A 24924-nucleotide genomic window follows, 5' to 3' on the forward strand; every position below is an offset into this window, starting at 1 on the left:
GTCAAATTAAACAATGCGACATAAAACTCTTGATGATTTTGCCCACATAAATCAGTGTTGACATTTTTACCATTCTTATCAAACAAACGTATAACATTTTGAGGAACATTTGAAATTTCATATGAATTAAAATGAGTATTCTGCCTTTTTATGCCACAGAGACAGATTTGCTGATTTTGGATTTGGTAAAAGCCGGTCGACTGTGGAGACTAAACATTGGCCCTCAAGCGTGGGCCCTTTATCCTTCCAGGCATGTGCTGTAAAGTAAACAACTCAACATAATCAATTGTCCACCACTGTGTTTCTTTTTTGTGTTTTTTTTATTTTTTAAGCTGTCACACTCTTACTGTCGTCAAAGCTCATATGTTTCCTTTAAGCCCACTGCAAGAGAACTTAAAAACTTGTGAAGGGCTGACAGAGGCTATATCCTCTGTAAAGCCTATCAGTGATCTGATACTGCCTTTGAAATTCTTAATTGCACAAAGCTTTGTACTCGTGAGTCATGTGTCCCCAGCAGCCCTCTGTTCCATAGCGTTGCTTTTTTTACTCGTTTTAAAAAGGATATTGAAACCGCGAACACTTCCTAGGAAGTGAAAAGCAAAGTCTGATTAATTTTACGGACGAAAAAATCAAGAGAACTCAAAGGACAGGCTTTCTAAAAGTCAGAAGATAATTTGAAAGAATCTTAGATGGTCCAAATATTAATTTGAGTGTAATACTGTCAACTATTTTAGACTGTGTCCTCCATCTGTATCTATTCAGAACACCTGGTAAGTGAGTGACTTTGTTTTAAAAGTTAAAAACTATGATTTAAAATAACATTTGACAAAGAGGAGGGATTTTTTGGCTTGCTTGAGATTATATTGTTACCCAATTAACAGGCTAGAGAACAAAAATGCAAATAATTCACAAAAGAAAGATTTCTCTGTAATTTATTTGCTTATTTGTCACACTGAATGTAAGACTTCAGAGGTTCTGTTTTGTTCTTCAAATAAATAGTTCTGTTTGCGATTAAAAGCTATTCACAGCCCAGATTTTAGATTTAGGATGGTGGTAGTAAGTGATAAAACCTAAACTGAATCTGTTCAAACCTTGGGTAATTAGATCTTTTTTCTTCCCCTGCCAAATCTCCAGCACCACAAACATATTCAAATATGCCCAAGTGGCATTTTCAGATGAATTTCAGCTATCTAATTTGCTGCAACTGTCATTGTTTCGTTCAGCTCGTTTGACATTTTTCCCATTGTATTAATGCGTACAGTCAGAATAAAGCTCTTGGCTGACAGTTAATGTATGATGTGGTTTTCAATAAAAAACAAGTCGCCAAGTGGGAGGCAAATAAAATCAGCAATAAAAGCAAAATCAGCAGTATGTAACCTGCAATTAGTAATGGACTTTTATTTTTGCGGGCCCACTTCCTGTTGCCCCAAACTCCGCTAGCTTATTTAAAGCCACGCCTCCAGCGCGCAGTTTAAAAGATCCTCACCTGTTTCCACTGTGGCTGTGGCTTGTTGTTGGCGTCTTCCTCACAGAGTCATCAAAATCTTTAAGCCCACTGATTTGATTGCCTGGTGAGTTTATTATCTGAAAGCAGTGTTGCTTTTACATGTGAAACTTTGGTTTGATTGCTCATTGGAGCGTTGTTTTATTAGAATTATTGGCGGTGTTACCTGGATGTCGCCGGGGTTCTGGCACAGCTGATTGTGGCTGGGCGTGCCCACTCTCTTGATAAGGTAATCTGTTGCTGAATTTTGTGTATGTTCTGACACATTTATATTGATGCCGAGGCAATGAAGTTTTAAAATAAAATTTATCAGAACAGAATGTAGCTACACTTAAATATGATATTGCGCAATAAACTTAGGTATTTACTTATTTTTTTCTTTCCCTCACTCTGCTTGAGTATTTGAGAAGTAATTTATTATTTTCCTTGATTGATATTTTGGAAGTGCACTTTGACTTTGACTTTGACTTTAACTTTGAATTGATTAACTTGAATCATGATTGATATTTTTTGTTTTACTTTATTTAAATTATGGTTAATTTAACCTAATTATTGAAATGTTTGTCTAATTATTAGAAATCTAATTGTTACGTTTAATTTGCACAAACTAAATGTTTAAATTGAATTATTTTTTTTTGTATTATGTTTGTACATAATTGTTATTTTGATAAAATGCTTAATGGATTTTCTGACCTTTTAGGTCGGGTTTTTTTTTTCCGGTTGGATCAGATCCTCATCAGGATTTGAAGATGGCGAGCTAAGGAAAAGAACTCTGAACTTAATGATTTTGCAATTAATTTATTCTGGGTCAATTGTCTTGTCTCATTGTGTTGTTGTAATTGTTGTTTTATTCAAATCACTTAATATATATTCACCAAAACTAAAAACACTGCCTCCTGTTTTCTCCACACCTCGGGCTCCTAAAAGAACACTCTTCTGATGCTGCTTTAGTAGCCGCAGTTAGCTGCCTAGCCCATAACTGTTACATTGTTGGCGAGCTAGCCAGGAGCCTGATACTGTGAATGTTTTGGTGGATGTGTTTTGTGGTTTGTATTGAAATATGGATTTCTTTGACCAAATTGGTATCAATGTTGCAAATTCTGTCATCATTAGTGGTGTAACGAACACTCAAGCAGATGATGAGATCATCAATTATTTACGTGGTTATGGTGGAATTAAGGTTTTTACTGTTACTGCACGTGAGAATCCATTTTATAAAAACCTGGCCGTTGAATTCAGTAATTCTGCAGATTTGGAAAAGCTAAAATCGCTTTTGCCATACGTTTATCCATCTCAGGTTACAGAAGATGTTATATTTGTTGTTAAATTACTTTCAAGAGAGTGCCCTGCCACAGCCACAGTGGACACAACCTTACCTCCCGATTACCTTCATGAACTGAAACGTATTTCCCAGCAGAGTGGACAATCATTTGATGATGTTTTGAAAGGAGTTTTTGAACAAATAAGTGCTCATTTAGGAATAGCAGCTAGTGGAGGGAAGCCTGATAAAGATGATGAAGGGATGATGAGGAGGAGGATATTGTTGAAGTACTTAACACTGAAAGAGAGTCTAGTCAGACTCCGCCACCTACTCTTCCCTCAAATCAATCAGATCAGTCCACCACCTACCAGCAAGGACCACAAACTCAACCAAATCCAACTACAAATGTGGGGCCGAGAATTTTCCTTTCGGGAATGATCTGAATCCTTCTGGGGTCCAAAGGGTTGTTGTGGAACACATTGTAGAGATGATGTAAATCTTCAACCTCTGTCTTCATTCAGACTACGACCTTTCAGGAAGACTTCCAAAACCTCAGCATGAGGCAGATTATGAATCCTGGAGGTCTCAAATAGAACTTTTAAATGCAGATCCAAGTCTTGCACCCTTACATGTTACAAGGCATTTTGGAAGGTTTACTCCCTCCAGCTGCTGACCTAGTGAAGGGTTTGGGGCCTGATGCCCTGCCTGCCACATTTTTGCAGGTACTCGATTCTGCATATGCTACTGTTGAGGATGGAGAAGAATTGTTTGCAAAATTTTTAAACACACTTCAGGACCATGGGGAACGACCTTCTTCTTATCTGCAGAGACTCCAATTGGCTCTCAGCACAGTGGTGAAGCGTGGTGGGATTCCAGCCACTGAAATGGACAAATATTTGTTAAAACAATTTTGTAGAGGTTGCTGGGATAATAGTATGATAAACAAACTGCGACTAGAAAAGAAAAAAGATCAACCACCTCCCTTCTCAGAGCTTTTATTAACACTTAGAACAGAAGAAGATAGGCAGTTGGCAAAAGAGATGCTAATGAAAAAACATATTCCATCAGTCAAGCATCGTGTCAATGTACAAGCTCACACTACTAGTGCATGTTCATGTGGCCATCCATCAGACTCGGGTGCTATTGAAGACTTGAGAAAGCAAATGCTGAAGCTGCAGAGTCAAATGTCAGCTTTGCTGTCTAAGGACTCTAATTCTGTTAAACCAGAAAATCAGCTGAAAAAACAGAAACTAAAATCTGGCCAAACTAGTAGTAGGCCAAAGCCCTGGTTCTGCTTTAAGTGTGGACAGGATGGTCACATTGCTCCCAACTGTTCCAGTCAGCCAAATTCCAGCTTGGTTGAAGAAAACCGCCAGCTTAAACACAAACAGCAGTCCTGGGAGAAAAGTAAATCATCAAACTAGAAGCAGTTCTTACTGAGGGACAAGTGGGAGCTGCAACCAATGAATGTCCCCCCATTCAAGACTCATCTTCTTATTTTCCATTACCTAAAGGGTTAGTGGGCACAAGGAGTACTGGCGAGGTGAAGATTAAAGGGATCAATTTTCATTGCCTCTTAGACACAGGTTCCCAAGTCACCACAATTTCACATTCCTTCTATAACACCCATCTATCGGATCATAAAATAAAACCCATAAATGATCTTTTGGAGGTAGAAGGTGCAAATGGTCAGAGGGTGCCTTATATTGGATATGTGGAACTCTGTTTGACATTTCCCTCTGAGTTCACAGGAGAAGAGATGGACATAAACACCTTGGCCTTGGTTGTTCCAGACCTGCGATCATCCCAACCCCCTGTTCTGATTGGCACCAACACTTTGGATGTTGTGTATAACCAGTGCTGTCAGTCACAGTCTGAGTTCCATCCTGTGCCTTTTGGATATAGAGCAGTGCATAAAATTTTGGAGATAAGGCACAAACTAACAACTGATGACTATCATGGCATTCTAAAAATGCAGTCATCTATCCCCAGGTTGTTCCTGCTCAGAGAACTGCTGTGTTGGATGCTCTTCTTATATGCCCATTACTGCAAGGTGAAAAAGAAGTAATTATTCAGCATCCAACCTCCTTTTCTCTACCTGGTGGTTTAATGGTAAAATCTAGCCTTTTTGATTTACCTCCTGTACAGCCTGCTTCTCTGCCAGTGGTGATCACTAATGAATCTGACCATGACATTGTGATTCCAGCTAGAGCCGCCATCGCTGAAGTCAGTACAATCCAAACCATACTTTATAAAGAACAGAGTGTGCATCAACCTTCCCATAGTTCAGAGCTAAATCCAACTAAGTTGAACTACAATTTTGGAGACTCTCTGCTCAACTGAATGGAAGCAACGATAACAATCATGCTCGACAGTATGTCAGATGTTTTTCAAAGCATGATCTTGATTTTGGTCGTACAGATAAGGTCAAGCATGAGATCAAGCTGTCGGATCCCACTGCTTTTAAACAGCGACCAAGACCCATTCACCCCCTAGATGTGGATGCTGTACGTAAACACATTCAAGAACTGTTGCAGTCTGGTGTTATACGTGAATCCAACTCACCTTTTGCTTCCCCCATAGTTGTAGTGCGGAAGAAAAATGGTGCTGTGCGCCTCTGTATTGATTACAGGAAGTTGAATGCACAGACCATCAGGGATGGATATGCTTTGCCAAAGTTGGAGGACACATTTTCAGCACTGTCTGGCTCAACATGGTTCTCCACTTTGGATTTAAAATCTGGTTACTACCAAATTGAGATGAATGAATCAGACAAAAATAAAACTGCATTTGTCTGTCCACTTGGATTTTATGAATTTAACCGCATGCCTCAAGGTGTAACCAATGCTCCTAGCACCTTTCAACGCCTCATGGAGCGGTGCATGGGAGACATGAATTTAAAAGAAGTGCTTGTTTTCATTGACGATTTAATAGTGTTTGCACCAACTCTAGAGGAGCACGAATTCCGGTTGAAGAAAGTTCTTCAACGCTTGAGAGAATTTGGATTGAAGCTGTCAGTTGAAAAGTGTGTTTTCTTTCAGACATCTGTTCGCTACCTTGGACATGTAGTTTCAAGGGACGGAGTGGAGACGGATCCAGACAAGATTTCCACATTAACATCTTGGCCAGTTCCTCAGAATTTAAAAGAGCTTAGATCATTCCTTGGTTTCGCAGGGTATTATCGCCGGTTTGTGGAAGGGTTCTCATCAGTGGTCAAACCTCTCAACGAGTTAACAGCTGGATATCCACCCTGTCGGAAAAATTCAAAACAGATGAAGTCGCAACATTACCTTGACCCCAAAGAACCATTTGCTTCTCGTTGGACAACTGCTTGCCAGCAGGCCTTTGAAGAAGTAATCCAGAAGCTTAGTACAGCACCAGTTCTTGCATTTGCAGACCCAGGTAAACCCTACATATTACACACAGATGCTAGCTCTACTGGCCTTGGTGCAGTCTTGTACCAAGAACATGATGGGCGGAACAGGGTGATTGCATATGCTAGCAGAGGTCTGTCCCGCAGTGAAAGTCGATATCCTGCCCATAAACTTGAGTTTTTAGCCCTCAAATGGGCAGTGACGGAAAAATTCTATGACTACCTGTATGGATCTGATTTCACTGTGGTTACCGATAGCAACCCATTGACATATCTGCTAACTTCTGCTAAATTGGATGCTACAAGCTATAGATGGCTTTCTGCTCTTTCAACTTTTACTTTTAAGATCATTTATCGGGCTGGCAGGTTAAATGCAGATGCTGATGGTCTGTCTCGTCGACCTCATGCTGAACAGGTGGCTGATCCTTTATCCGTTAAGGAGAAAGAAAGAATATTGAAGTTTACTGAACAACATCTGGAACATCCATCCTGTATTTCCATTGACCAGCACTCAGTCCAAGCAATATGTGACAGACAACTGGTGTACAGCTCACCCAACCTGGACCAGGTTGTTGCTCTTGTGCAAACCCTCTCCATTAACACTGACAGTTTACCAGACAGTTTTGTTAATGATGTACAGTTCTCTTCACTTGTTGTGCCATCTTTCTCTGAAGGTGAAATTGCTGATAAACAAAGAGCCGATCCAGTCATTCAGCACATCATCGCTCAAATGGAACGAGGGGAAAACCCACCGCCATTTCTGAGGGAACAGCTCCCCGATCTGCCACTACTTCTGCGAGAGCTTACACGCTTGGAGCTCCATAATAATGTTCTCGTCAGGAGAAGGAATATTGGAGGTGAGCTTACTTACCAACTTGTACTTCCAGAGGAATGGCGGGCTGAGGTCCTCAACCAGCTGCATGACCAGATGGGCCATTTGGGCACAGAAAGAACTCTGGACCTCATCAGATCACGGTTCTTCTGGCCACGAATGGCAAGTGATGTTTGTAGCAAACTCAAGAACTGTGAAAGATGCATTCGAAGAAAAGCACAACCTGAGAAAGCTGCACCACTTGTCAATATTAAAACTTCAAGACCACTCGAACTTGTCTGCATGGACTTTCTTTCAATAGAACCAGACCGGAGCAACACAAAAGAGATTCTAGTGATAACCGATCATTTCACAAAATATGCTGTTGCAGTGCCAACCCCAAACCAAAGAGCTAAAACTGTAGCAAAAGTGTTATGGGAGAATTTTCTTGTCCATTATGGAATGCCAGAGCGTCTCCATAGTGACCAAGGGACTGATTTTGAATCACACACAATCAAAGAGCTCTGTCAGATCACAGGAATCAAAAGATTAGGACCACACCTTATCATCCCCGTGGAAATCCTGTGGAGCGATTCAACCGAACCCTTTTAAACATGTTGGGTACTCTGCAAGAAGAAGATAAAATTCACTGGAAAGATTTTGTGAAGCCATTGGTACACGCTTACAACTGTACCCGAAATGATGTCACTGGATACTCCCCATATGAACTGATGTTTGGTCGGCAACCCCGCCTTCCTGTTGACTTAGCTTTTGGATTGCCTGTGTCTGAACAACCATCTACATCTCATTCACAGTATGTTGAAAAGCTCAAGTCACACCTCAAAGAAAGTTATAAAATTGCAACTGAAAACTCTGAGAAAGTCATGTGGAAGAACAAACTCAGATTTGACAAGCAAGTCACAGCTGCAGAACTCTCAGTTGGAGATAGAGTTCTGGTTAGAAACGTCAAACTACGAGGCAAGCACAAGCTCGCAGACCGGTGGGAATCAGACGTGTATATTATTCAGAAGAAAGCCGGCACTCTTCCAGTATACACCGTTAAACCAGAAGGCAAAGATCGTCCCATCAGGACTCTCCACCGTGATCTGCTGTTGCCTTGTGGCTACCTGTCCCCAGCCTCTAAACCAGAACAGAGGAAGAAAACAGCGATTGCACCCGTGACTTCAGAAAATGTAGATCTTTTAGACCCTGAAAATGAAGAACTGTTCTTACCTGATTTATCTGATTACTCCAGCTCCTATGTCACCAGAGTTACAACTGAGGTTGACTTACCTGCTCCTGCATCTACCATCGCTCCTATACCTGTGGATTTGCCTGGCCAGCATCCCCAGAGCTCTTTAGAAGAGAAGGTTGGTGAGGAAATGGAAGGGGAGTCTGGACCTGAACCTATTGCTGAACTGGACATGGAACGAACAGCTGAAGATGAAACAGATTCTGCTGACTCAGAGCCTCTTGGGGACAACTCCTCCTCTCAATCAGGACCTGTCTCTCCTCACCCAGAATCTGCATCCTATCCAGGACAATCCAGCATGTTAAGTGATTCTTCTGCTGTAAAACTCTCCAGCCCAGATCCTGAACCATCTGTCAGACGCTCTACCAGAACACGTCACCCACCAACTCGTCTGCAGTATTCAACACTTGGGCATCCACTTCTGCAGAGCATCCAAACCCTGTTTCAAGGACTCAGTACAGTCTTTACATCTGCTCTGGAACTGGATGAGACCTCTGTGACCTCTACATCATGTGACAGTGTGGTGTGTCACCAGCCGGTTGCATGTACGAGGCCGCACATGAGTTTAGGGGGGGAACCTGTAACCTGCAATTAGTAATGGACTTTTATTTTTGCGGGCCCACTTCCTGTTGCCCCAAACTCCGCTAGCTTATTTAAAGCCACGCCTCCAGCGCGCAGTTTAAAGATCCTCACCTGTTTCCACTGTGGCTGTGGCTTGTTGTTGGCGTCTTCTTCACGGAGTCATCAAAATCTTTAAGCCCACTGATTTGATTGCCTGGTGAGTTTATTATCTGAAAGCAGTGTTGCTTTTACATGTGAAACTTTGGTTTGATTGCTCATTGGAGCGTTGTTTTATTAGAATTATTGGCGGTGTTACCTGGATGTCGCCGGGGTTCTGGCACAGCTGATTGTGGCTGGGCGTGCCCACTCTCTTGATAAGGTAATCTGTTGCTGAATTTTGTGTATGTTCTGACACATTTATATTGATGCCGAGGCAATGAAGTTTTAAAATAAAATTTATCAGAACAGAATGTAGCTACACTTAAATATGATATTGCGCAATAAACTTAGGTATTTACTTATTTTTTTCTTTCCCTCACTCTGCTTGAGTATTTGAGAAGTAATTTATTATTTTCCTTGATTGATATTTTGGAAGTGCACTTTGACTTTGACTTTGACTTTAACTTTGAATTGATTAACTTGAATCATGATTGATATTTTTTGTTTTACTTTATTTAAATTATGGTTAATTTAACCTAATTATTGAAATGTTTGTCTAATTATTAGAAATCTAATTGTTACGTTTAATTTGCACAAACTAAATGTTTAAATTGAATTATTTTTTTTTGTATTATGTTTGTACATAATTGTTATTTTGATAAAATGCTTAATGGATTTTCTGACCTTTTAGGTCGGGTTTTTTTTTCCCGGTTGGATCAGATCCTCATCAGGATTTGAAGATGGCGAGCTAAGGAAAAGAACTCTGAACTTAATGATTTTGCAATTAATTTATTCTGGGTCAATTGTCTTGTCTCATTGTGTTGTTGTAATTGTTGTTTTATTCAAATCACTTAATATATATTCACCAAAACTAAAAACACTGCCTCCTGTTTTCTCCACACCTCGGGCTCCTAAAAGAACACTCTTCTGATGCTGCTTTAGTAGCCGCAGTTAGCTGCCTAGCCCATAACTGTTACAAGTAGTTAGAGTTGTTTTCCCCAACTGAATACTTGATGAATAATTACAAAATCTAAACCAACAACAAAGTTTTCAGATCCAGGTCCAAGTTAATGTAAAATTTTCCAACAAGATTTGGGATGTCAGATCTGATCTCAGGTATTTGCTCGGGATTCAAATCATCATTAAAAAACGCTACCAATACATGTTTTATTGGGAATTTGCAAACATGTATTAAAGTCTCTGCATATTATATTCTTGATCTATTGAATCTTGGTTACCCCTCACAAACAAAGCAGAGACAGTATTAGGTGCTGCAGAGCCTCGTCTTTCTGTACCATTATTCCGGTTTCACTCTGCTCCGATATCCTCAGATGTTCAGGAACGCTGGTCATGAAAGGAAATTACCAAGTTTATGAAGGAGGAAAACATTTCTCTCCAATCCCTTTTTTTTACTGCATGTGATTAATTAGACCGTTATTAAAACATGTAATTGGCAGAAGTGTCAGTATTATTGACACATAGAGGAAAAATGCTAAATTAGCCCTGCAAGAAAACAATGTCAACAAGAGAAAGACTTTGTGCAAGAATGTCAATTTGTGTTAAATCTTTTATATCTTTAGAAATGATTGATAAAGCTGTATTTATCAGGTGATATGTTATTAGGGCATAATAAAAGTTTGTTTTAGCCAACTCTGTCATAGCCCAATATTTTGAGCTCTAGAAGAGACATTTCTATTTAACAAGCCTCTAGATTTCAAAATGGAGTAAATAATAACTGAGAAATAAGGAGATGCCCTTCTTTGACTCAAAGCAAGGCTCTGCACTATACCAATTACCTTTTATGGAGGGATTATGTGCCTGCAGGGACCACTAAAGGCATACTGCTATGCACTCTTGAGGAAAATAAAAGAAACCGCATTGTTTTGTCTCTAAAAGACCCTCCTAATGAGAACAAATTGAGATGTAGCTGCTTTTTTGTGGCACCACAATAAAGGATTAAGTGAGTGTTCATGCATTACCCAAGGGATGCATGAACACTCATAGAGTGTTCAATGTAGATGAATGAATGTTTTTATTCTCTGTTTAAAACATTTCTTTCCTCAAAAATGCAACGGACAACATATTGGGTTTATTGTCCGAAAGAGAGACAAGGCCTAACTGAGGGGTGTCTGAGTCCAGTCCCCGAGAGCTTCTGTCCAGATTCACACATCAGGTACACACCTCTGGTCAAACCAGTTGTTTATACCATGTCAAAACAGAAAGTTGTGAAGAAGTATAAAGTTTATCAAGTTAAGAATTATTAACGTGCCTTCTGTCATGTTGGGAGACGTTCATGTGTTGATAAATTATAACAAAAACCACTGTCTGCAAGCTTTTCTCCTCCATGGTTTTATTCACCTCATTTCTGCAGTAGGTACTTTTTTTTTTTCCAGTGACGACACCAAATTAAGAAGTGTTTAACTACAGCTACAGTCTACTTTTAGTATTTTGACTTCTCCCATTTACCATATGAGTAGGGTGAACAGAAATTAATTTTTCCCAACATGTTGAGAGAAAATGAACTATAGATGCACTGAGTGGTCCGCATTTTTCATTTACTGGTGGAGACACGTGCAGCAAACATCTTCAATAGTCAGGGTGCTAAAATCATATGTATGCCACACTTTTAAGATTTTTAACACATATGAAGCACTTTGGATGGGACAAGCTTATACATTATTGATAATATTTATGAATGTTCGAGTTTCTTACGTTCTTCCAAAATGTCAAAAAGTTTAAAAATAAGTTGTAAAGCATTCTATAGCCTTAAACCTACCATATCCGACTAAAGGTGCAGTTCTGCTTTGGAGCTAAAAATGCTAACTATGCATATTTATACATACACTAAGAACACAGAGAATGAAGCCAAGTTTAAAAATGTACAGATGCAAACTAGCTCCACTGTGTCTCTGCACCTGCAGAATGAGCCGTATTAATCAGTGCACCAAGACCAAACACAACAGTTAGTTGTGAACTTGTAGAAAATAGAACAAGTAGAAGTTCGTGCAGCACACAAAGACACATTACTCTCACATTCCCACCTGCTCATTTCAGAAAGGGTTATCAATCATACACACATGACTTGATCCTCCGAGAAAAGAGGGGGCTGAGGGTGCAGAAACCAAACACACACATTCTGCCCAACTGATGAATACTAACATTTCATCTTGATTTGTTGGATGATCTCGATAAGCTCCATCTCCGTGGGCATGTAGCCCATGGTCCTCATGCAGTCTGCGATGTCTTTGTAATGGATGTAGCCATCTGCGTCATAATCAAATTCCTTAAAGGCCTCTTGAAGCTCTGGCATACACACAAGCAAAGTAAACGGGAAACTGTAACGCATAAGGTAAAATATCTTTCAAAGAGTCAAAAATTCACACAGTTTGTGCAAGACTTTTACATTTTGTGACTAGTTTATGACTCCAGCATAGCTGTTAAATGCAGTGTACTGAATAAGAGTACTGAATGAAAATAGTTACACTTCTTTAATGTTTTAAAGTTTGGTGAGGTTTCAGTCACAAAGTACAATGTGCTTCATTAGGTTTTTATGTGACAGATTAATCTAGTGTTCAGATTTGTGAAGAGGAAAGAAAATGAGAAACTTCAAGAATGTTTGTCCCAGTTATGAAACTGAAATGTGTTCTTTGTAAAACCACCTTGCCTTGAAAATACAGCTGCAATATTTTGGAATATTTTTTGAAAATCTTTTCAAAAGAGCTTAGCCTCCTCCACATGGGATGGAGTGGCTCTGTGAACATCAATTTCACCACACATTTTCACTTGGCTTGGAGTTTATGTAAGTCTAGAGTTTGTTTGGGCCATTTTAGCTTTTAGCTTCTACAGTAGTGGGTTTTGTTTCATGATTGCCAAGTATTCAGTTCCACCCCATCTCTACATCAACTCTTTCCAGCTTCCCTGTTCTCTGAAGAAAACCATCCCCAAGCCTGGGGCTACATGCTGCACACCATCCTGAGAAAGAAACATAACATGCTCTCCTTTCTCCTGGCCCTGCTGTGTGGTGTCATTTTTCTAGCTTCCTCCATGCCACTCTTTCACAAAGATTATTGAAAACCTGGATCTGAATATTTGTTTGTAACTCACTTGATTTTTGCAGCCTGCCACACTTATTAATTTATTGCAGACTGAAAGTCCTTCAATCTTAAATAAATGATTAAGAGGAGCGGCTTCAAGGAGGAAAAATATCGATGCAATTCATAAACATCTGCATGCACTTGTAGTATGTCATGCTTGTGTATTGTGGGAGTTGCGTCAAAAATACGTCAATCTTACCATCAATCTCCAGTGGCATCAGCTCCCTCTCCTGCAGAGCACAGAAAGGACACAGTGGTAGTCATTAGGAAACGTTTTTGCAGGACGGCATGTAAAATCAGGGTGACTTAAAACAGAATCCTCCTGAGAAATATATAGTCATAATTTGGCTTTTGACTACCAAATTAGAACAACATGCATACCCATGTCAGAGATGCTGTGTGCTGACAGAGGACCCTAATGGGATTTCACCCAGCGACATGTCTCTCTAATTGGCAAAATGATACCATATCATGCACTCGTGCACACGTGCCATTCGCACAGCCTCTGCATCTGCTTCATCCGGAGACATCATCTCAGTCTGCATGCACCCAAAAAACACGCCCACACACAAGCAGACAACAGTAAACCTTGTCGCAAAGAGAAATAAATACGTGAAGGCTTGCTCACAGGAATACACTTGTGTACGCTGGCCTACTTAGCAAGAAGATGGTATTAGCATATGGCTACCAGCATGAGTCATTCACTGTTTTCTGGATTACTTTGTGTTTATTTTCTTGCATTTTTAGGTATTTCGTCAAGAAGAAGCACAACTGCTCGGAGCAGAGTCTCCACTCTAGGTGTTGTGGGTGGCTTTAGAGTTCATGTTTGCTAAGGGCTTGAAGTCACAATATGTTAATGAGTCTGTCTACAAACAGACAGGAGAGACATTAAAGGTGAAACGGTTCATCTTAAAACTGGGTCCTGCAGAAGAATGAATACAGTTAAGTGTAAATATTGTTGCTCTTTTATGTTTTAGGGAAAAGTATTTTTAAATGTGGGAGGGATTCGGGATGTTTTTTTTAATGAGTCTGTCTACAAACAGACAGGAGAGACATTGAAGCATTTCTCTAGTGCTTTAAAAAAAAAAAAAAAAAACCTTGTGTGTGTATAAAAAAAATCTGTTTTCAATTTAAAAAATGTATGTTCAATTCAAGCTTCCTCCTGCCACTTGTCAATGCACTCTGGGAGAAGACACTTAACCCCAAATTGCCTTTCTGTGTGTTGATGTATGAATGCGTGTGCTTAGTGTGTGTGACTGGATGGATGCAGCTTTAGTCAGTATGATAAGAAAAAATGCAACATAAACAAGAATCATTTTCAACTGACTACATCAGAATAAAAAATATTATTGCAAGCTTTCAATGAACCCCCAAAAGTCTCAACTGGACGAATTTTTCAAACTTTTCTGGAAGAAGACAAGTTAAAGGAGAAAAATAAGTTGAAAGTAAAGTAAAATGTCAATTATCACGAAATCAGTTGCAATACTTGAGGCAATACTTGGAGTCAGAAGCACAGTTGGAAAAGTAGGAGGCTTGGGAACTTCAAAACATCCTTCATAGTTTCTTACCTGACAAGCTTTGTGTATTTTAGCAGGAAAAAAAAAGATGATTTGGTTTAATTGCTCTGCAAATGTCCCTAAACGTCTTCAACCTTTTCAACTTTGCTTCACGTTTACAGCCAGAAACCTTTATATGTTTTATTGGGATTACAAACACAAAATTGTGCGTAATTGGAAATGGAAATCAAAGTGTGGCTTGAATTTGCAATTTGATCCCATAACCTGTGGTGGAGAACTAACAGGTGGAGAGTTGGATGGAGCAAAATCTTAAGTCTCAATACTAGACTCTGGGCTCCAGGCTGAAGTGTCTTCTCTGACAACACTTTACTCTAAAAAGGATATTTTTTGTGATATCAGTGATATTTTGCAATGATTGTTAGGATATATGCTTATGTTATTCTTATGATGAGAATCAACAAAATTGCACCCTTAAGTGTATTAGGATGTCAGATATATTCAGAGGAGATCACTAACTCAGTCAATATATATGTGTAGTTTTGTTTATTAAATCAATTATTCCAACAGTTCAGGTTAAATTTACTAGAAAAAAATTCCAAGACTTTTACTCTTATATATAGGTCTCACATTATAGAACTGAATCATACTTTATGAAAAAGTACATTTGCAATGACTTTTAAATCTCCCTTTCCATTTTCTTGGTGAGTCAGTGCTTTTATCAGTCTACAGTGGGAATTTATCACATGAATGAAATTAAGATACAAGAGAAAGAAAAATGTGAGTCTAACATGCTGCAGGGGAAACAGAAATCATTCAAGGTCACCCTGGTAAAGATCCCTGTAACATTTCAAGGAGAAATGCCAGCCTGACTTATTTGGATGTCGCACCATTTCAATGATTATTCACTGTATTACACTGCCAACACAGTTTAAATGCAGAGCCAAAAGGCAATTGCATCAGGAATCACATCGCTTCTCATGTTGGCCTGATTTATTAAACCTTTATGGTTTAATATGATTTCTCCTGTCATGTTGCAACCGCACTGTTTACCCTACACAATATCATCCCATCATACGGAGGCATTATTTAGTTAGCAAGGGCAGAACATTAATTGGATTTCTTTCTTTTGCCATCCTGAAAGGATCAGACAGCATGCCACACAGTCAGGCTCAGTTCATCCATCAGAATGGGCCCATTAACGGTTAATGTCATTCTGTCTGCCTTCACACGGCCATGTGAGCTGCTTCGTTAGCATGACGCATGCACACGTACAGCGGTCACACTGAAAATGCAGCCAAAAAAAGCCCAGGGAGGGAAAAAAAAAAAAAAAATCAGTTTCTGCTGTTTGTATGATTGAGATACATCCTTTATTTTTCTGTTTTTCTGTGCTGGATTTGATGTGAGCTGACAGTAAAGCGGGCTCAGTGTGTAATGATACAAATGTTGACATGAGGACTTGCTGCAGGATAGGTGGTCTCTTTGCCTCAGTGTCCCAGCATCCCAGCATCAACCCGAACTGCAGGCCCTCTCTACATGGCTCCAGAATGTGGGAAAGAAAGACTAGATGTATCAGACATGGATGGAGATCTGTTCAAAGTCCAGCATTGTAGTAAAAAGAAAAATTCTGGTTTTCTGATTGTTTTGATGATATTGGCACTGAGAGCAAAACATTTATCCACCGTTTTCTCTATGTTCCACAGAAACATGACACAAGGGAAGGCAAGTTTCTTTGTATAGTGTTAGTCAAATACAATGCAAGTAAAATGATTTAGATAAAATCAAAAGGTAAGGCATAAGAAAGGGAAAAATAACATTTGAACTGTAACAATGTCACATAAAAACAAGCTGTTGTTAAAAAAGTACTAATTAAATCTTTAATTTTTTGCTCCTGTCACGCCTCAGTTCTTTTAACCAAAGTTACAGTAAACATTTCAAAACTCAACAGGAATGTTGTCTTTAAAAGTCCACTTTTATAAAACCTTCCTTTTCAGTGAAAATTGTAATATATATATATATGTAATATATATATGTATATATTATTATATCATTATATATATATAATGATATATATATATATATATATATATTACAATTATCACTGAAAATATATATATATATTTTTTTTTCTTCTTCTTTTAAAAATGAAGCTAATGATTAATCATTGGCTTCCTTTTTTAAAGAAGGGCTACCTAACCCTGACAATTTACATTATTCTCACGCGCAGCTTCAGTAACTAAAAAAAAAAAAAAAAAAAAAAAACTCTTCCATTGAAACTCCTATAATGACATGGAGAATATTTACTAAGCTTACAAATGGTGGTGCTTCTTTTCAGCCTTTCCTTTTAGAGAAGCATTTTTTTTTAAATGCAGACCTTTTAATTATTTTGACAGCAACTTCAGCCGCAGGTGTCATGCTGATGAACTGTCCAATCTTGCATACATGACAAAATATTGTGCTCGCACCACGGCTCTTTCCATCAGTTTCAGGCGCTTGCCTAAATGAAGTCGTGAGGAACATTAATTCAGAAGTGACTAATCTATAAATGGATGAATGTTTGTACTTGTGCAGATTGATGAAGCCAGTAATGTTATCTTTCTTAGATCAGAAAGGAGCTCATGAGAACAAATTGTGCAAATTATTTCAGCATTGTTGGCCTCACTTAAAGAGGCTGAATGAAATCGTCCTTATCACCACTATTTACGCAAATCAAGAGAACGAGTATTTAATGACAGCAAGAGAGAATGGGTAAAGCCCTTTTTTCTTCTTGATTGCTTATTGCCAGTTTAAATATGGAATTTTGTCTATTCTTTCTGGATACACAAAATCATTTTGTTTCTATGTTGTTTTTATGCTACGTCTTTTTCTGCCTGCCTTTCTCCTCTCTGTTAATCTTTTTTTTTCCTTTACTTTTTGCGAGTATCTAGATTTCATGGAGTTGGATGATAAATATCTTGAATGGTATGAATGTGTTTCTGTTTACTAACCGTTAAAACAACAATGATATCTTTAGAGAACCAAATTTATCTAGAAGCAGAGACTACAGACGTAGTGTTCATTCTGCTCTCCAGAAGAAAAATCTGCTTGTCATAACCTTTATTACACTCTATTTATATTGAGATATATCTACTAGAAAGTGAGCTCAATGTTTTTTCCCCCACCAAGAAGTGGAAAGTGGGAAAAGTCGATTGTTGGCTCTCTTCCATTTGTCATTTTTCCAGTGTGGTTCCCCGCAGGAACATGGAAAAGTGATATCAGTTATGATCTCAGCCAGTGTTTAACTTGAGCCAAGCGGGACATTAATGGACAGCAGCTCAGCAGCCGAGCTCTGAATCATTTGTGAAACTATTGGATTTGTTTTCCCAAAAAGAAATATTACTTTATGTTTGAAATATTGGTGCTGGGTGTGTTTGGTTAAGCAAAATTAATGGTCCAGTGAAGACGTACTCGGGATAATCTTAGCAAATGTTTACAAACAATCTTTCTAGCTTAAATAATTAATCACTAGCAGATTAAACATCTGAAAGAATTAATTCTCTCTTCCATCAAGATTCTAGATATCAGCAAGTAGAGGTGACTTTTGATTTGATGTTCTTTAAATCTCCCATCAGATTAAGTGCTGCCCATAACCTTTCAACAGAGTGGAGGTTGGGCTCATTCCAGAGGCACGTTAGTCTATCTCAGTGTTTCTCAATTCTGCTCCTCACGCCTCCCCTGCACTGCATGTTTTAAGTGTCTCCCTTTTGCCACACACCTGGATTGAATATTTTGGTGATTAATAGGCTTCTGCAGCACTTGATGGTCATGCAATCATTTGAATCAGGTGTTCTGGAATAGAGGCACATCTAAAACATGCAGAGCGGGGGTGGGGGGCTGAGGACTGGAATTGAGGAGCACTTGTCTAGCTGCTCATTTGAGTCAAAGTTCAAAATTTAGGAAATATTTTCCTTCAATCTTCTATCCATTTGCTTTGTGCAATCCGCAAAAAAAAGGTTTAAGGATTATTTCTGAACATTATAATCAATTTTCTTTCGTTTCAGTTTAACAATGTATTTTTTTTTTTACATAAGACTGTACAAGCTGTCCAATATGATGTTGGTACTTAAAAGTAAGTCTAAGTAGTAAAGTAAGTAACATGTAATAGCTCCATTTTCTGATAGGAAGGGTTGTCATAAATTAATCCAAAACAGAATGGATCAAAGGCTGAAAAAAACTTTACATTTACTTTGCAGGCATAATGAAGACACAACCGTCACGTCTGAATCAACAGGATGAAGATGCTCTAACCAAGTAATCCACCGCTTACTTCCCCTGCTTGTTTGAAAAATATTATAGGCTTGGAAAATAATATGCTAATGAGAAATACATTTATTTTACAAAGTGCTCATGTAATTTTTAAGGTTTGATTAATGCAGGAGGCCCTGAGGACAAAAGCTCAAATGTTTGTTCAGCAGTAAATATCTCAGCGAATGACGTGACCAGTAAATAAAATAAACAGCAGCAAGGAGGTCTGCGCGCCCAGACCCGAAACGTACACAACAAAATATGGTAACTATGTGTAAATTAATATTATTACTAATATGCCAGGTTGGCTGTGCATAATAAAAACCAATTTCCTTCAGCTGCTCCTTTTAATTTATATGTATTCCAGGGCTCAGGCTATTGAAAAGGGTTGGTGTTACAGGGGAGACCATACATTATTCATGCCCATCTCAGAGTTTGCCTTTTGGGAAATTTTTATTATTCTGTCTGGAAATGTCATAAAAAAGTGGCAGAAAATAATAATTTAGGGATGCTGGGTCAAAGATATTCTTGTGATATATATTTGGGTTTATAATTAATCTTTTTTTTTTCTTTGGTTACATGACACCATTGCCAAATTATTTATTGTCACACTAATTAACTAGCTCCTATATTTGAACCAACTATGTTTTTTTTTCTCCAGTGAGTGCCTGATTGTCTTTCTCTTTGTTAGTTCTCTGATGAACATGGTGACGTACTTCCTTTCTGTCTTCTGGGAAAGGCACCAACACCTCCAACACCTAGAACAGGATTAAGCGGGCACAGAAAATCAAAGAACAGATAGCTCTTTCCTCCATTCTTCCTCTGCTCTGTGATTCCAGATTAGATTGAGGTCTGGTCTCCGGCAGATCCACTCCATAAAGTTAATACTGTTCCTTTGTGAGCTTTCCTTAAGCACTTTAGTGGTGTGTTTCTGGTCTTATCTTGTAAATAAACCTTCTAGTCGACAAACACTTGGAGACTGCTGCAGGGGATGAGATGTGCAAAACTGCATGGGAGGGAAGCACAAAGCTCGGTGGCAATAGAAACTATTTGGCTGGTGATAACTGCAATGAATTACTAAGAAAATGTCTAAATAATTTAGAAACTGGGCATATTTTTTTCATAGAGCTTAACTCATTTTATTTTGATGAAAACAGATGACAAATTACATTTACACATCAGAATCTGTTTTTTTCTGAATGTGTTTTTTATTATAGGCAATAATGATTTAGAGCAGTGGTCTCAAACTGCATTCCTCAAGGGCCCCTGTTCTTCAGCTATCAGATGTTGCTCTGCTTCAACACTCCTGGCTCCAATCTTAGTCTAGATCTTGACTGCATACCAGTGAGACGCTTTCCCCATTTAAATCAAGTGTTCCGGAAAAATAGACACATGTAAAATTTGCAGGATTCCAGCCCTTGAAGACTGCAGTCTGAGTCCACTGATTTAAAGGGAAAAGAAGCTACTTTTGTAAATCCCCAAGTATATTGTTTTGGAAGGAATTCCATCATATGTGAGATTTTGTGTCATTTACAGAACAGAATTGTTTCAAATTGGTATAAATTGACTTGACAGAGTTCAATGCAAAAGCATTCATACCTCTTGAACTTTTCCACATTTTGAAAAGTCACAACAGTGAACTTTAGTGTGTTGTAGTTGAGATTTTATGTGACAAAGCAGCACAATAGTGTATAATTGATGCATGTTTTTTTCTAACCTACCTGTGAGGCCCTAATTAAATTTTTTTTGTAAGTTTTATTCCAGCATGGATTTCTGTTTAGACCCATATATCTTCCCTTCTGTCCCCACAACATAATACTGCCACCTTTGTTTTTCAGCAAGAAAGTGTTCAGAATAATGAAAAGTCTGACTTAAGTTCTATTTAGGAGAATAATGTTTTTTGTTTTTTTTTCTTATCTGAATAATATGATGCTGTTCCTGAAACATGCAATGAAGATATCAAATATAATTTATCCAAATGTTCCTGACATTTTTTCTATTCAACCATTGTTTAAACAATGTCTCCACCATGTCCACAGAGTCCTTCCACTGAGCCAACACTTTCTCAATATGCATAATGGGAGACTTGAATTATAATAACCTATTACATCCAAGTAATCGTTGGCAATTACTTTAAGGCACATGCTGATTGCAATGATGATAACGATTCAACATATTCTGCAGCTTTATTTCCCCAATTACTTTGCATTATTTTCTGTTATTTCGTCACCTAAAATCATATTAAAATACATTTAATGTTTCTTGTTAGAAAAGCAATAACATTAAAATCGACAATATACTGTACTTTGTTGTCCGAGATATCAAAGAGTAGCACCGTGATGCAGAACTGACCTGTCCAAAAAGTTTATTTAGGTAGGAGATGTAGGCAGCTGCCACCAGGGAGCTGTTGCTGAGGCTCCTTTTACTCTTCCTCTTGCTCCCCTCTTCCTCAGAGGCCTTCTCCATTGTGGAGGACTTGGAGCTGTGAAGTGTGTATTTGCATGCTATTGGTTTAGAGACATCATCATCAGTACCAAGCCACCTAAATTTGCTGTAGTTTACAATAAAAAAAAATAAATTGTAAACTTCTCTTTAGCTTTTAGCCATCAACTGAAACCAATGTAGGAAATTTTCACATGCAAAAGAGAAGAAAAGCATTTTTTTCTGAGCGAGGCAACTCTGGCAGCTTGTTTATCATTTGATAGTGCTAATTGAGTGTACAGCCTAACATAACCTAGTCCCTTTGTCATAATCAATGTTGATTAGAAACAGAGGATGATAATAACCAGAATTTCTTGGAGAGGCTAAGCTGAAGGGCCTTGTTTTTGAATCTCCCCATAGCGGGCGATTTTCCAGCTGCTGCAGCCTTCCCTCCTCGTGGAGATACGCTGGGAGAGAAAAAAGCCTGTATCAATTTAAGATGCGCTAAATGACTTGAATTATTTGGCTTGATATGTTTTTGTTTCTTCTAATTCAAAAATATCACAAAACAACACCATGTTAGCATGAAGGTAGTAAGAAAAGATAGCTAAAACTGACAGCATCAATTGGAGATGAATAATGAAATTTTCGACTTTACTACGTCTCTTTGTTTCTAACAGGTTACATAAGCTAATGGAGTGTTTTGCTTTGCTGCTCCAAATGTCAGAAGGAACCTATAAAATTAACTTCAGATGAACTGGCAACATTTGTTTAAGTTTAATTGCATCTTTTATTTATCCCATGAACCTTCTTCACCAACCTGGCAGCAGAGGGCGGTCGGCTGTCTGGACCTCCCTTTGCACTTTTTACAGACATTTCAGCTGAAAGACAAACAAAAACAAATGTTAAAGGTGACAAATCAAGCACAGACAAGAAACTACAACTCTGCTGAAGCAGAAATACAAATTTTTTTTTAAGATATCATCAAATGTGGGATCTTTTTTGCAGCAAGATTTATCATAAATCAAGATCAAACAAAACTTTTGAAAGTTCCTGCAAAAGTAAATGTGGATGTTTAAAAAACCTGCAAGATACTACAAAACTACTTTAGAATTATATAATTTTTTATGGGACTCTGCAAAAGTAACATCAAAGGAAAATTTACATGAGCTCAGAAATAGCTCCTACTGATATTTTGGTATCTCCCAAAATGTCAGTAGGATCCTATAAAATTAACTTCAGATTTCACAAAATGTATTCACAATCTTCCAAAGGCACAGTTGTGCATCAAAACAGAACTGCAAGACTCTGGCATCATCCTACAAAAATGTTGTGAGATTTCCCTAACCCAGAATGTCACCAATGTTCTGTTAGACTGAAGTAACTCAGAGTGTCACAAAACCCATGAAAGATCCAACAAAAGTATTTTTATTGTTTTAAAGTTCCTCATGGGGATCAGTAGTACTGTATAGGGTTAATCCACCATTACTGAATGAATCAAAATACAAGGGTAGCATAGTTAGAGTGGAAAAGATTCTCTTATACAAATCAAACAACTGTAAGAATGAAGGCCAGAATGACTGTCAGTCATGTAGGACTTGTGAGGAGGACAAGGAGGCAGAAATAGTTAGACTGTCTCTTTGAAATGTGAATAATGTCCCGTCATGGATCAGGTCATGGAGTACATCTCAGAGTGCTAGTGCCAGATGATGAACGGCTGTATTTGGCAGCGTTGTGCTATAAATGTAATGGCTCACCAGCCAAAAAGATGGTGCAAAGACAGACATCCTAGATCTGCTCCTGCAGCAGCTGCTGCTTCAGACAACCTACGTCATGACGGCTGTACAGAGCATAAAAACAAAGAGCAGCCTGTTGTCTAAGTGTTTCTGTCCAATGAGCCACCTTCTTTCCTAAACAGAAGGTGTCACGACTGAGCAGCGACACTCATACACAGAAGAGGAACACGATGGTCGCATGTTAAAATGAATAGGCTCTTCGCATAAGCATTGGGACTCCTTTAGTGAATAAGATAATCTTTTTACACCATTGTGGTGCAGAAAAAACATATTTACTCCAGATGTCTTCTATTTCATTCTTCAAACAAAATGCAAAATGCATTTTCTTTTTTCAAATAAGGTTGAATGTATTCAATTCCCCTGCCCCTCTTGAAATACTATGAATTACTGTGATTGAACACATTTTTCAAGGAGAAATATTAGCTCAGTTTTACTAGCCACACATATACTGCTGGACATGTGCAACCAAGAAATTATTAACCAAATCATTTTAATCCATATGTCTTTGCAACACCTGTGGAAGGTGTCACAAAGCCTTTTCTATGGCTTTGGGATTTCAACGTAGCACAAAGATGGCCATTATTCACAAATGAAGAAAACAAGAACCAAGAGTGATGCCTGGTGAGCCTATCTGAATTATTCCAAAGTGCATTAACAAATTACCTAGGAGGTAAAAAAAAAAAAAAAGAACCTAAAACAAAATCTTTAGTCTCTATGATTCAACAATAGCAAAGGGACTTGGCAAAACACACTTGTCCAAACACATCATGATGATTCACCTTTTTTGAGTGCATCCTTTGACTTCTGGTATTAAACTAAAACTAAAACACAGCATTTCAGAACCCGAACAGTAGATGACGCTACCGGTATGACTGCCTGCTGCTACCTTGACGTCTTGCCATAATTGATGGAATTTTCTGCATCAGAAAATCCTTAGTGATAATGTCCAGCCAACAGTTTGCGAAACAGCTTGGGACATTTCTGTAATGCGGTCAGAGAAAGGTCAAATTGTGGCACAATTAAAGTAATTCTGCAAAGAAGAGTGGCCCCAAAGTTCTCCACAGCAATGTAAAATATTCACCGGACGTTTCTGCAAACACTATATAGTATAGTTGCTGCAAACAGAGACACAAGTAGTTATTAGATTTTGGAGGCAATTACTTTTTCACTTGGTGACCGGTTGGTTTCAATTGGTTTGTTCCTTAATGTCCGAAATCAAAACATAGAAAACAGTTTTAAGTGCTTACTCAGGTCATCTTGGTCCCATTCAAGTTGCTTTGATTTGCTCCTTAAGGAAGAAATCTGTATTCACTGCATGAAGCAAAGGTTACTTAAATCCAGGGCAAAAAATACTATCCTCAGCTCTCTTCCCTCTTGCCTGCTCTTTTAAAACATTAATGTTTCAGTTGTATCTCAAGCATGATATCTTTACTTTCTATGAAGCCTGCATGAATTATTCTCACCTTCTAGCACAACTCCCATCAGAGTAAACAAACACACCCCACAAGCACAGCCGGTAGCACATGCGGGTTTCGCTACACAAGCCACTGAGCAGCACTCTGCGTGTCTTCAGCTCTCCTCCCTAAGTGGCCAATTGCTGTCAATCACTGCAGCCGACACAAGCAATTTTAGATCCTAATCACTCTAATTGAGGTAATGAAATGGAGGGCCAGGTGGACTGGGCAAAAACAAACACAGCTGAAGATGGAGAGCAGGTTGCCCTTGAGAGAGATGTGAAGGGAACGGGCTGGAGCATATGAGGACTTGAACCTCAACTAGGATTTCTTGCCGTTTCTTTTCGAGAGAAAATAAGTATCAGCATCCTACTCTGCATGAGCATGCAGTGGAGGAAAATACGTCATCTTACACTGCAAACTTTTTACCGTTTTAGTGA

General features: G+C 38.5%; 1 protein-coding gene and 1 long non-coding RNA gene across 4 annotated transcripts in view; one reads left to right on the top strand and one right to left on the bottom strand.

Moving 5' to 3' along the window:
- The window catches only part of cabp4 (calcium binding protein 4), a 30347-nt gene extending 5779 nt beyond the window's left edge, over positions 1-24568 (bottom strand). The window contains exons 1-7 of one of the 3 annotated variants that reach the window (XM_044115179.1): positions 24494-24544; positions 24278-24318; positions 22055-22115; positions 21600-21701; positions 21166-21295; positions 13215-13245; positions 12081-12224 (exon numbers count right to left, since the gene is read on the bottom strand). In XM_044115179.1, coding sequence (XP_043971114.1) covers positions 12081-12224; positions 13215-13245; positions 21166-21295; positions 21600-21701; positions 22055-22110 — 463 coding nt within the window. In that variant the 5' untranslated portion in view covers positions 22111-22115; positions 24278-24318; positions 24494-24544. Of the gene's footprint in view, positions 1-12080; positions 12225-13214; positions 13246-21165; positions 21296-21599; positions 21702-22054; positions 22116-24277; positions 24319-24493 lie in introns of all 3 variants that reach the window. The other 2 variants (XM_044115178.1, XM_044115180.1) reach the window with 2 other exon arrangements.
- On the top strand, positions 8841-9886 carry LOC122830108. The gene is made up of 3 exons (XR_006370489.1): positions 8841-8979; positions 9061-9141; positions 9613-9886. It is a non-coding gene; the product is annotated as an uncharacterized LOC122830108 (long non-coding RNA).
- Positions 24569-24924: the final 356 nt, after the last annotated feature.

The sequence above is a fragment of the Gambusia affinis genome, linkage group LG04, assembly GCF_019740435.1.
Source record: "Gambusia affinis linkage group LG04, SWU_Gaff_1.0, whole genome shotgun sequence".
Lineage (NCBI taxonomy): Eukaryota > Metazoa > Chordata > Actinopteri > Cyprinodontiformes > Poeciliidae > Gambusia > Gambusia affinis.